The 12,683-nt window shown below is 42.5% G+C and overlaps 1 protein-coding gene across 1 annotated transcript in view; it reads left to right on the top strand.

Moving 5' to 3' along the window:
• The window catches only part of LOC120435055 (NLR family CARD domain-containing protein 3-like), a gene marked incomplete at its 5' end in the record, with an annotated part of 52,810 nt that extends 44,867 nt beyond the window's left edge, over positions 1-7,943 (top strand). Inside the window, one exon of the mRNA XM_039603850.1 lies at positions 7,831-7,943. Within this exon, the coding sequence (XP_039459784.1) occupies positions 7,831-7,943 (113 nt within the window). The remainder of the gene's footprint in view (positions 1-7,830) is intronic.
• Between the last annotated feature and the right edge of the window lie 4,740 nt (positions 7,944-12,683).

Below are 12,683 nucleotides of genomic sequence, written 5' to 3'. Positions count from 1 at the left end.
CTGCACTGATCTAACAACATGTAGCAGAGCTGATCTATGTTAGAGGATCTATGACAGCAGCTGAAAGTCCAACACTGGATACCAGCTGAGCCTGTGCTGAGTGTTACAGGAAAAGAAACACTGACACTGGTAGACACAGTGATGCTGACTGGGGCACAGAGCTGAATGATGCAGCATCAGGACACTGTTTCAGTCTGACTGACAGAGAAACCTGTAGCTGCATCTACATGTGAGGCAGAGGCCACACAAGCAGGTTTCTATGTTTCACAGTGACTGAGATCTTCAGTGGGGTGGACATGCTCCTGTACAGACCTCTGAGGAGAACCAAGGTGCAGTCAAAGAGTCCAGTCTGTCCTCACAGATGTCAACATGTGGTTTCATCAGGTCTGCTGTCAGCTAGCAGGCTCACATCAGAATCACTGTTCCTGAAAAACACAGTCTGTGTGACATCATCAGTCAGCTGATCGTCCCAGATCTGAATGGTTTCTGTCTCTACTGAGGAAGTCAGAGAATCTCACTGAGGTGTGGATCAGGTCTGAGTGAGCTGTGGAGGGACAGCTTTAAACAGTCCACAGGTCTCACATCCTGCTCAGTCTGGTAGCAGATACCTCGTATTGTTCCAGATGTGCTGACATCACCAGCAGCAGCAGCAGCACAGCTGTGTGATACGATGAATCTCAGTTATTGATCCAACACACAGTAAATACAAAGATCAGGATTTATGAGAGTGATCATTATGAGTCTGAACACATGATCACTGAATGTTAGTCTCCACAATAATAAGCTAACACAAGCAAACACAGCTTTCAGCTCTTATTTTGAAACTTCTTTAGAGAGCTGTGATGTGAGCGTGCCTGGCTCTGAGGCACTTGGGTCAGCCTCTGTTGTTTAGAAGTGTTACAGACTGTGAATGACACAGACCTGTCAGTTTCATGTTTGTCTGTAACACAGCTCAGGGCTCCATGCTGAACGCATCCATCCAGTGTTATTGATCCAGGACTAATACCAGCATTGGGATCAATACTACACAATCACATGTGTCCACGTGATGGATTTGACCAGCTTTATTCATTAATGATCAATCAACTTATTTACTGCATCTGAGTCCAGCTTCATTTAAATGATCCAACCATGAAAATGACATCAGTCCTACAGAAGCACTTAATGCTAACAGGAAGTCATTTATTAAGGTGGAATAACACAGAGACACAACCACTCACAGTTAACCTGACCCCACTAACTGCATGTGTTTGGACTGTGGGAGGAAGCGGAGTACCGGAGAGGACGCACACAAACACGGGAGAACATGAAGCACTGAAACAAAGATGGTGGATTTGACCTCAGGACCAGGCGCGTCATTTCCATGGGAAGTTACGGGGTCATGACCCCAATAATCAGATCCAGCCAATATAATTTCATCATTCCTGTTTATAAAATTATGAATCATCTTGATTTTCTTTAATCGTTTCAATTATTATCAGCAAAATAGTTTCATGTTTAATCATCTAGTAATGTAACCCCGCCTTCTCCGCTGCATACTTGGTATTACCCAACCAGCTTTCTCTACCAAACCTTCACTGTTTGCTGTATGTTTGTTAGCGCAGTCGCTGGTGCCAGAGACTGCCAGTGACTTCAGTCTGAGGGTTTGAAGTTTCCATGTCTGTGTGATGTGTGGTGTGAAGGCTGCTGGTTAAACTGGGACTCACTGTTTAAAGCACTGAGTGCTCATAGAGAGATGCTCCATGAGTCCCAGTACAGACTACAAACATGGTGGAAACTTAGCTTTGATATCCACACACTCTGCACGTCTGTGAGTAACTGTGATGAAGATGTGCAGAGATCTGTGTACAAACAGGAGAAAGACTGTAAAGACTCTGTGCTTCTAACAGCCTCTGTTAACATATGTGAGGCTGTTTGTTGTTGTTGCCATGGAGCTCGACGATGGTGCAGTGTCAGGGTTTGTTTGCATTTCCTCCTGATTTCCTCCTGATCTCATTTCCATAGCAGAGAAAACTGTGGTGTATATTGAGGTGGAGGGTGTGGTCTATGGCTCAGGTGTAGAGTGAGGGTGGGGTGCACCACAGCAGCATGCTGGGACTGCTGAGGGTGGAGGAGGGAGTGATGATGACATCAGAGCTGCAGCAAAGCAGTCAGCAGCACAGAGACCAGTGAACACACAGTCTGTTCATCTTTGCATAGATACAATATATAGCACAATATTGAATGACAGAGACACGCTGTGTGAGCTTCCACAGATACACTGACGTCAGCATCCAGAGTCCTCCTGCTGCTCCCCTCAGAGCCCCGTGATCAGCACCAACACATTCAGTTAGATGACAGAGTCCAGCTGCAGCTAGAATCAGCTCTGTGAACAACAGCACAGCGTCAGTGTTTCACACTCAGTGAAAGGAGGAAACACCAGAAGAACACCATGTGTGCTACGTTTCCCAGGACACACTACAAACTGCACAAATACAGAGCAGCACGTGGAAGGACCTGGAGCTGCATTTAAAGAGAAAAGACAGCGTGATGTCCTGTATGGACAGGTGGAAGGAACCAAGTCCTCAGCTGAAACACTCGTGTTTGTCCACAGACAGGAAACACAGCAGGAAACAAAGAAGCTCATGGATAACACACTTCCTGTCAGTCAGAATGAGGCTGGAGCCAAACACAGAAAGGTGTTTTTGTCCAGATGAGCCCAGAGAAGAAACACAGTGTTCACAGACATCAGAAGCTCAGAGAGGTGAAACATGAGGTTGGAGTCCTCGTCAGCATTCAGAAGAGCTGCTGTGAAACCCTGAGTACTCATGACAGACTCTGATGGCACAAACACATCATGATTCAAACATGAAGACAAACATGGAGCTCCTGATCCTCCTGCATGAGAACAAGCTGACATGAGCGCTGTGTCTGAGAGTGTCTCCCTGTCACAGTGACAATAACACAGCTGCTGCTCACAGTCATTAAACTGACCTGAGGTCAGCTGCTAGGACGTCTCTGTGCTCCTTACATATGAACCATGTGACCTCACATCAGTGCTGTGGATGACTGTAGTCATAGAAGAGTAGAGCTGTAGCAGGTGGTGTGAGGAGGAGGAGGAGGTGGTGTATTCTTGTTAACGCAGTACTGAAACACTCCAGCAGAGGGCGCTGTTAAGTCCTTATTGTAACACAGTTACTGTGTGCAGTTATACTTCATACATAATCTGCACTTATTTACATCAGACAAGCTGTCAGTAAATGATTGTTTCTATTGATTCTACTTCCTGTTGACTAGTTTGATGACAGTGAAACAATCACAGCTGATTGTGTGATGATGTAAACTGTCACTGTTACATTCAGTGTGTGTGACATCATGTTAGTGCAGCTGATAACAGCCTGGTTATGATGCTGTTAGAAACACATGAACGTGTCCATAGATCAGTGTGTGTTTAACATGAGAGCTTCAGCCCTGCTGATGTGTTCAATAAAGACATGCAGGAAAACTGATGAGACTCTGAAATAACTCTTTATATTTATAATGTAACTCTGCATCAAAAGAACAACAAAGGATCCCAGACAGGTTTATGTCAACAAAGACGATTCTGATGTTTCTGTGTTTCTAACAGTTTGACATTATTAGTAAACAGACTGCAGTGAACAGGATTTATAAAGAGCTGATATATAAAGATATGACAGCTGTTTGTTGATCACTCTGTGTTTGGACCTGATCAGTCCAGCTGTTTACTTGAAATATGTTCATTTACCTGTGACGTTATATTTATGTTCTTGTCTCTGTTGAAAACACATTTTAATGTCCCTCAGATTTTTCTCCCAGATGAATAAATATAAAAATGACACAAACTGACTGCAGCTACATTTTGTCCTTTCTGTCAGAAACCTTCATGTGACTCATGAGAGACACGTTTCAGCTGTTTGTGACAGATCAGAGGCCAACAAGTCATTTATAACACTTTCCATCATTGTTTAGCACAAACACATGTTGACACAGCAGCGGGGCCGCAGTGAGAGTCAGAGCCAGGAGATAAAAACTCCTGTTTGACCACAGCCTCAGTTTGTTCCTGCACTTCAAACACTTCCTGTTGTTGACTGGGTGGAGTCAGGAAGCCAGCGAGGCCCTGCAGGACTGAGACTGCAGACTGGGACGTGCTCTGTGATGGAGATCAACAGCATCACTGACTGTTTCTGTGAGGACACCATCATCCCAGCAGGGCTGTTTCCCAACAACAAGCCTGGACCATCAGAGACCTGAAGCTGCTGCTGAATGAAAGAAGAGGATCTTCAGGTCTGGAACAAGGACGAGCTGAGAGTGTTAATAACGTTACTAATGTTCAGCTACACTTTACTAGGTCACATCTGTGACACACGTCACTTAAATAAAGAAGGAAATATTGGCTCTGTTTTATCTGCTGGGCCCAAAAAAGTGACTCCCGTATTTAAACTGCTATGAATAACTTGTTGGTCTATAATATGTGAAACGTGTCAAATGTCTCCATCATGAAAGATATCAGGTCATCTTGAGCCACAAAAACATTCCTATCATGAGGTAGAAGCTGGAATCAGTTTGTTGCAGAGGGACGTTTATATATCCCATATTTATCCAGTTAAAGTCACATTGAAATTCAAAAATGTCTTTTCAAGAGTCGTCTGTCCAAGAGGAGCAGAAACAAATATAACAACAGTTATTTAAGCTGTTTTAAAGGCCACAAAGGAGCAGATTGGTTATAATGCAGCTGCTTCAGAGGAATAAAGATGAAACACTGTTTTTATTTCATGTGTAACACCTTTCAATCATGTGTTGACTAAAGTCTATTGACCAGTATAAGTAAAGACAAAAGAGTTTATCAATTCAATCACCCCAGAGATATTGGTTTGTGAATTTTGGAGAAAGAGTAACACATCATCCGCATAAAGGCTGATTTTATGTTCCACGTTCTTGCATTTTATGCCCTTAATTACTGAATTCTGTCTAATTGCTGCTGCTAGTGGTTCGATAAAAATTGCAAACAGTGAAGGGGAGAGTGGGCATCCCTGCCTGGTGCCCCTCAGGAGACTGAAGCTGGAGGATGTCTGGTCATTTGTTCTGACACAAGCTGTTGGGGAATTATATAATATTTTTAACCAGTTGATGAAAGAAGATCCAAAACCAAATTTATGTAAAGTTGCAAATAGAAATTTCCAGTTAACTCTGTCAAACGCTTTTTCTGCATCAAGAGACAATATTATGGTTTCAATGTTTTTACTGCATGAGTAGTCTGTTAAATTAAGTAATCTACGTGTATTTATTGATGAGTGCCTACCTTTTATGAAACCAGTTTGGTCAGGATGAATTAAAAGGGGGGTTATTTTCTCTAGTCTCTTTGAGAGAGTTTTGCAGATTATTTTAAGGTCTACATTTATAAGGGATATTGGACGATAGCTTGAGGGATATACAGGGTCTTTGCCTGGTTTTAGTAGGAGATTAATGTTTGCAGAATTCATATTTGATGGAAGTCTGCCATTTTCTTTGATTTCCAACAACGTTCTGTAAAAAACTGGTGCTAGAATCGTCCAGAATTCTTTGTAGAATTCTGCAGGAAAGCCGTCTGGACCTGGAGCCTTATTATTGGGCATACTTATCAGGGCTTCCTGGAGTTCACCTGATGTCAGTGGCGAATCCAGTGCCATTGCTTGAGAGTCTAATAATTTTGGAAGAGTTATGTTGTTTAAAAACTGATCAATTTCCTTTTTAGATGGGTTTATTTGTGGTGAATACAACGTTTTATAGAAATCCCTGAAAATGTTGTTTATTTGTTTTGGTTCATATATTGTGTTCCCAGATGAATCTTGAACAGCACATATAGTTGTTTTTTTCTTTATTTATTTTTAGCTGGTTTGCTAGAAATTGACCGGATTTATTACTATGTTCATAATTTTGTAAGCGTAGTCTTTGTACTAAGAATTTTGTTTTTTTATCAATTATCTCATTTAATTCTAGTTTTGTTTTGCGTATTTTGTTCAGTGTTTCCTGATCTTGGTGGGACGCGTAGGCTTCTTCTAGGGATTTGATGGTTTTTTCTAATTCCTGAATATTTTTGTTTTCTTTTTTCTTTTTATGTGATGAGAAAGAGATTATTTTACCTCTCATCACGGCTTTCCCTGCTTCCCATAGAAGAGAAGCTGATGTTCCGGGAGTGTCATTAAAGTCTAAATATGAAGTCCACTCTTTTTTAAAGTATTTGATAAACTCTTCATCTTTAAGCAGTGATGTATTAAATCTCCAGTTTTTACTTGGCGTAGTATTATTCTTGTGCATTAGTGTTAAAGATACAGGAGCATGATCGCTGACAGCTATAGGGTGAATCTCAGTGTCTGAAATGTCACTCAGCAGTGAGCTGCTGACCAAAAAATAATCCAGATGAGAGTAGGAGTGATGAACATGTGAGAAGAAAGTATATTCTTTACTGGTGGGGTGGAGGGAGCGCCATGCATCGCAAAGACCAAAGTCGCTCATATACTGTTTGATTATATTTGTGGACTGCCAATTACGCTGAGTTCCTGCTGTATTGAGCCTATCCATTTCTTCATTTAGTCCCAGGTTGAGGTCGCCTCCAAGAACAAGTGTGCCATCTAAGTGTTCAGAGAGTGCACTGATAAAACCGTGAAAGAATGAGGGATCATCAACATTTGGACCATATACACTTACAATACATAGCTTTTTATCAAGTATAGATAGTTTAATGATTAAGAATCTGCCCTCTGGATCTATAACTGTATCGAGTACTGTGAAATTAATATTTTATGTATTAAAATTGCTACTCCCTTTGTCTAGAATTATAACAAGCTGAGAACACATTAGGAAACTCAGGTGTTTTAAGTTCATTCGAACCTCTAAGAGGTCTGTGGGTCTCTTGTAAAAGGACAACATCTACCTGTAGTTTTTTGAGTTGGTTAAATATTTTTAACCTCTTTTCTCTGGAGCCAGCTCCATTTACATTCCATGTAACGAATCTTAGTGCACCCACAGATGTCTGTGTATAACTAGGGGTGTATGCTGTGTGTGTCGCTTAGACAGGTGGAGAGAATACATCACTTGTTCATAAATAAAGAGAGGGAGAGAGAGAAAAAATGCGTGGCGAGATGCTCCCTGAGTCTGACTATGTGTTTGCATATTTACTAATATGAGTACGCTTGGCTTAAGTGTGTGTATCCTATACGACTGTGTGCGCTGTCTGACTGATGTAAATGTGCTGCCGTTGAGCGCATGACTGTGCGTGATCGTGCAAAGCGTATGTGTCGAAATAAAGGATGTTGTTTGTGGATGAGTGTGGAAGCAGGTGATCGAAGCAGTGAAAGAAAGAAATAAAGAAAGAAACCAAGGACAAGGGTGAGCAGCATAAAAACAAGAGGGGGAAAAGAGAGAGGAAAAAACAAGAAACAAAAAACGGAAACATTCCAATTAAACCATTGACGGAGAGTGACGGTGTTAATTCTGCTATGATATCACACTTAAGATGCGATTTAATACTACTAAGTTAAACAGATTATGCAAGTTAATGTTAAGTTAATGCAAGTTAGTGTGAGTGGATGGGGAAAGGGTGTAGCGGATTCTTATCTGGTGTGAAGTTAATACAGCCACGGAGTGATATCGGGGTCGCGGTGGAGCTGTCCGTCCACGTACAGCCGGTCCACAGCGATGACAGCGCGGGAGCCCTTCTGGATGAAGCCGCGTCGGATTGGGAAGAGGACCCTGCGTCGTTCCAGGATCTCTTTGGGGAACTGGTTGTTCACGCTGAAGTCCGTTCCTTTTAATTCCCTGCCATGACTTTTCACATGTTCCTTTTGTTTGAAGTGGCCGAATTTGGCCACGATAGGACGTGGTCTCCCGGCTGCAGCCCGAATGGGGCCGAGGCGATGCACCCTATCGAAGACGATGTTCTTCACAGTGTCCTCCGGCAGCTTTAGGTGGGTTTTGATAAAGCTTTTTACCGTGGTCTCCGTGTCCTCTCCAGCGGCTTCTGGAATACCAGAAAATACCAGATTGTCACGCATGCTACGAGCTTGTAGATCAATAACTGTTTCTTTAATTTTTTTATTTTCTCTATTTAGCTCAGTAACATTGTCTGTGAGACATTTCACCGACTCCCTTAGCGTGGCATTTTCAGCAGCGAGCGTTTCCACCTGCTGCTGGCTGAACTCCAGGGATTCTCATAAGCATTTAAATTCCCGGTGAAGAAGCTCCACCAAGGACAGCCTTGCGTCGAAAGTGGACAATCGCTTGTCGATTGACTCCAGTATGTCGGCAATATCTTTGCCGGCTGGCGATGTTGTGCCGGGGGAATCTGCCGGGCGAAGTCTTTTCGACGACGGCGTCTCATATTTAGCCGGGGAAACTGCACTCTGGGCCTTCTTCATCACTAGATCCTGAAAGCACTGATCAATATTGTGGCGAGCTCAGGAAACGGAGGAGACAGAGGTTTCTTTGGTCTTGCTTTCGGCGAGCTAGCCAGAAAGCACAGCCGTTTATTAAGCCCTTTTTCCGGAGAGGACTGCCGCTAGCAACTGCTCAGCGCGGCAACCAAAACAACAACACAAAAAGGCGCTCTCTCACCGGAAACACACACACAGAGGGAGCGTCACCTGTTACCATGACAACATCACAACAAACAGAACTGCAAAACAGAACATAAATGTCCATAACATCCCCGAACAACCCCGGCCCGCTACAATATAATCTTGGAGAGCCTCTAAACTCTCCCCGTTGTTCTCCAGGGTGTTGGAGATTATTTAGACAAATAACGTTAGTTGTAAGACAATTGATAAATGTATTTGGTAAGATTGAAGCTTAAAGGAATTTGTTCAAATCTAAACTACCATTCGCTTTAATTTTCCGCCAAAATCTCCAGCGTCTGACGTCAGTTACAACATGAGTCCCTTACCTTGTCGTCACTTCCGTCACTTGCCTCCCTTCCGTCTGGAGAAATATTCTTGAGGACTAATTGTGTTGAAGAATAAAGGTGGTCACAGGAAGGAGTTTCATCAGCACAGTTCATTCCTGTGATCACAGTCATGACTCTGTTATGTTGCTAAGCTACTGTTGCATGTACGGACTTTTTTAGTTTTCTTTCTGTGACCTCTGCCCAGAGTGGATTTTTCCACTTTATCTGTGACAGTTACACAAATGCAATTCTTCACCATCACTCTGACTCATTGACTGTTTGCAGCAAGATATTTTAAATGGTTTTTCTCATTTGTACATGTTCCCTAATATATATACATATATGTATGTATATATTTATAATTTCTGTAATATTTACTCCTCTAATATTCACAGCTCTGCTCCACAAACACAACACATCAGGAGTTATTCTTTAATTTGTGTAGTCAGATCTTTTCTTCCGGGAGCGAATCAAACCTGATCCTGCTGTTTGTTCCTCCTGACACGTGTCTGAGTATAAATGCAGTCTTTGCTCATTAACTGCTGCTGTCCTGCTTCTAAGTTCACCTGCTTTAGTTTAAAGGTGACATGAATCCATGTGAAGCTTTCATGAGAGTAAACACTGAGAATCAAAGCATCAACATGAAGATCAGAGTCTGAGAAAGTGAAGAACTGCAGCGATGATCTGTGTCTGATGTCTGCTCCCTGATTCTGTCTCTGTCTTAGTTTTGTATTTGAACACACAATCAGTCCACCTTAAAGACTTTCATCTCATACAGCTGCACATGGATAAAGAGTTTGTGACTCTGGCTGAACAGTTGAAGTGCAGTCGGTGAGGTGAGTTGTGAAACTGACTGTGACAGTAAAGATCCACTGACGCAGCACTGATCGCTCTGCTGTGTTTGCTGCAGGATTTTCAGCCTGAGCTGATTCTGATGAATGAATCTGTGTGTGAACTTTAAGTGAGCTGCATGAGGGAGTTTCTCGCTGTTCTCCCAAATAACTCAGTGATGTCAGCGCTGCACAGCTGCAGATCCTCATCATTTATACCAGGGCGATTCTAGGATCAGAGCTTTGGGGTGCTGAGCACCCAGAGAGCTGCCCAGCCAGGCAAGATAAACTGTACTCCTCACGATGAGACTTCTTCCCCGTCTCTGTCAGTCCCTGCATCCTTAAATGTCTCCAGTTGTCCCGAGTTCCCTCTGACTGTCTCCTTGGTGCATTTAAACCCCTGTTCCTCCCTGTCCTCATCGTCTGTTGTCTTCATCTCTGTTATCAGTCATCATAATTTTACCATCTCTGTGCAAGTCTGCAAATTTCTTTATTAAATCATAAGATTCTTAAATTCATCAAGTCTCTCTCTGCCTGGGTCCTCGTCACAAAACATGACATCACTGTTTTGTACATTTTAACACAATTTAATCCCCACATTTGTGAAAGAAAAGCAAAACACTTTTTTGAAAAGTCTGTAACAAAACCATCAAATCTGATAAAGGTTATTTAAATGCTGTAAACGAAGAATGGATAAAAAAAAATACATATCCTAACCTTAATTACTGGGTGAAAATGATGCTCATAGTGAGTAAGAAGTAAACTGAGTGCATGTTTTGGACAGAGATTCACTTTTAATGTGTATGAATAATACAATACAGATGTATAAAAATACACTCCAAAAACAGAAGAGTCCTTGAAATATACAAATGTACAAAATATTGATAAAAAAAATTGTGCCTATGGTACAATGTATGAAAAGATGTTTACTGCAGATACTACTAATATGGCTCTGCAGATTTTTTTCTTTTATTTTAACCTATGTCGCCTCAGCTTGAGGTTGGCAAATCTGTCGATCACTTTTTGGTGGTCAACTCTCTCAAGCAGTTAAACAGTTTCTGTTTTGCCTGTCACTGTTCCCTGTCTGTTTTCTAACAGGGTTCTTCCTGACCTTGTACTTTCTCCTCACGTTCCCCTCTTTCCTCTCTCCCTCTTTCGACTGACAATCATACACAAATAGATTGTATTCAATTAGATAAAAAATTACATTAATATGAAAAAAAAAATTATTAAGATCACTAATAAAAAAGTCCTCTCTCAGTGTACTTTCACCAAAAAGCAAATAACCAAACCACATGCACATCTAATAAAAGATATAAATATTGAAACACTGATCCAACATTATCCTTTATTGATGGATCATTTGCTCTTACACTTTTACCTGAATGTGGCTCCTGGGATTAATATCGCCACATGCACATGCATAAGTCTTGATGGATTCTCAATCATCCAGGAAAGTAAATCTCCAAAAGTTGATTCTGTTCATCTGGACGTAGCGTTTTGTGGGAAAAACGTTTCGTCACTCATCCAAGTGACTTCTTCAGTCTCAGCTGACTGCAGGTTTCTCCAATCTTATAAACAGTACATTTGCATAATGACTGAAAGCAGCCCACTGAAGGAACAATGGGCTGGGAGGTCAGTTCCCTGATCCTTCCGGCAGATATGGGTAGGTGCACAGTATTGCTATACCAGAAAGACTATCATGAGAAAATTTTGTCACTCCTCAGTGATGAAAATACTTATGAGCCCCTGAAACGAGACCCAGGAAGTGGCTACAGGAAGAGGGTGATAGACTGTCTGAAGCAGTTAGAACAGGACAAAGCTATTGACCAGACCTCATACCACAGGCTGTACCCAGGGGAGTCTACACCAAGTCTGTATGGTTTACCGAAAATACATAAACAGGGTGCACCTTTCAGACCGATTGTCTGCATGATCAACTCGGTCACCTATAACATCTCCAAGTTTCTGGCTTCGATCCTCAACCCGCTGGTGGGCAGCTCTGAACACCACATCAGGAACACCCTGGATTTTGTTGAGAAGGTGAGAGATGTCATTATGGAGGCAGACGAAACCATGGTCTCGTACGACGTTACATCTCTCTTCACTTGTATCCCAGTCATGGAAGCGTTGGAGGTAGTCCGTAAGAGATTACAGGATGACACCAACCTCAGCAACAGGACCACTCTCAGCATCGACCAAGTGTGTTTGCTTTTGGAACTGTGTCTTCATTCCACCTACTTCACATACAAGGGTCAGTTCTACAGGCAGAAACATGGGTGTGCCATGGGCTCCCCAGTTTCACCCATCGTGGCCAATTTGTACATGGAAGAAGTGGAAAAGAGGGCTTTGCTATCCTAACCTGGAACACCACCAAGCCATTGGTTCAGATATGAGGATGACACCTGGGTGAAAATCAAATCTCAGGACGTACCACAATTCACAGATCACATTAACTCGGTGCCAGAATAATCCCTGCTAAACCTGTCAGTATCACTCGCCCAGTCATTATTTCCACCCCTATCAGCCAGCCAGAGGTTTCCGCACCTGCTGGCCCTGCAGCTGCCGCTCTGCCGTCACCGCCGGCTCCCACGCCGTCGCCTTGACTCAGTGTTTTCTGTTCTTCACTGTTTATTTCCTACATGTTCCATTTCTTGTTTCATTATCTTCAGCCGTGTACTCACCTCTTGCCAATTGTTGTCATCATCCAGTCTGTGTATTTAAGTTCCTCAGTTTTACCAGTTCACTGTCGTGTCATTGTCGCAGTTAGGTTGTCGCTGTTCAGTTACGTCAGTTACGTCAGTTACGTCAGTCACTCAGTCATTAGTCTTTCCAGCCAGCCATTTCCTGCTTCTGTTCTGTTCGTTCACTCCGTCTACAATAAACACCAACCTTCACCTACCTGTGAGTCCAGCGTTTGAAACTGGGATTTCATT

Source organism: Oreochromis aureus, linkage group 3, assembly GCF_013358895.1.
Source record: "Oreochromis aureus strain Israel breed Guangdong linkage group 3, ZZ_aureus, whole genome shotgun sequence".
Lineage (NCBI taxonomy): Eukaryota > Metazoa > Chordata > Actinopteri > Cichliformes > Cichlidae > Oreochromis > Oreochromis aureus.
Note: the sequence above shows the minus strand (reverse complement) of the source record. Positions and strands in the feature narration are given on the sequence as shown.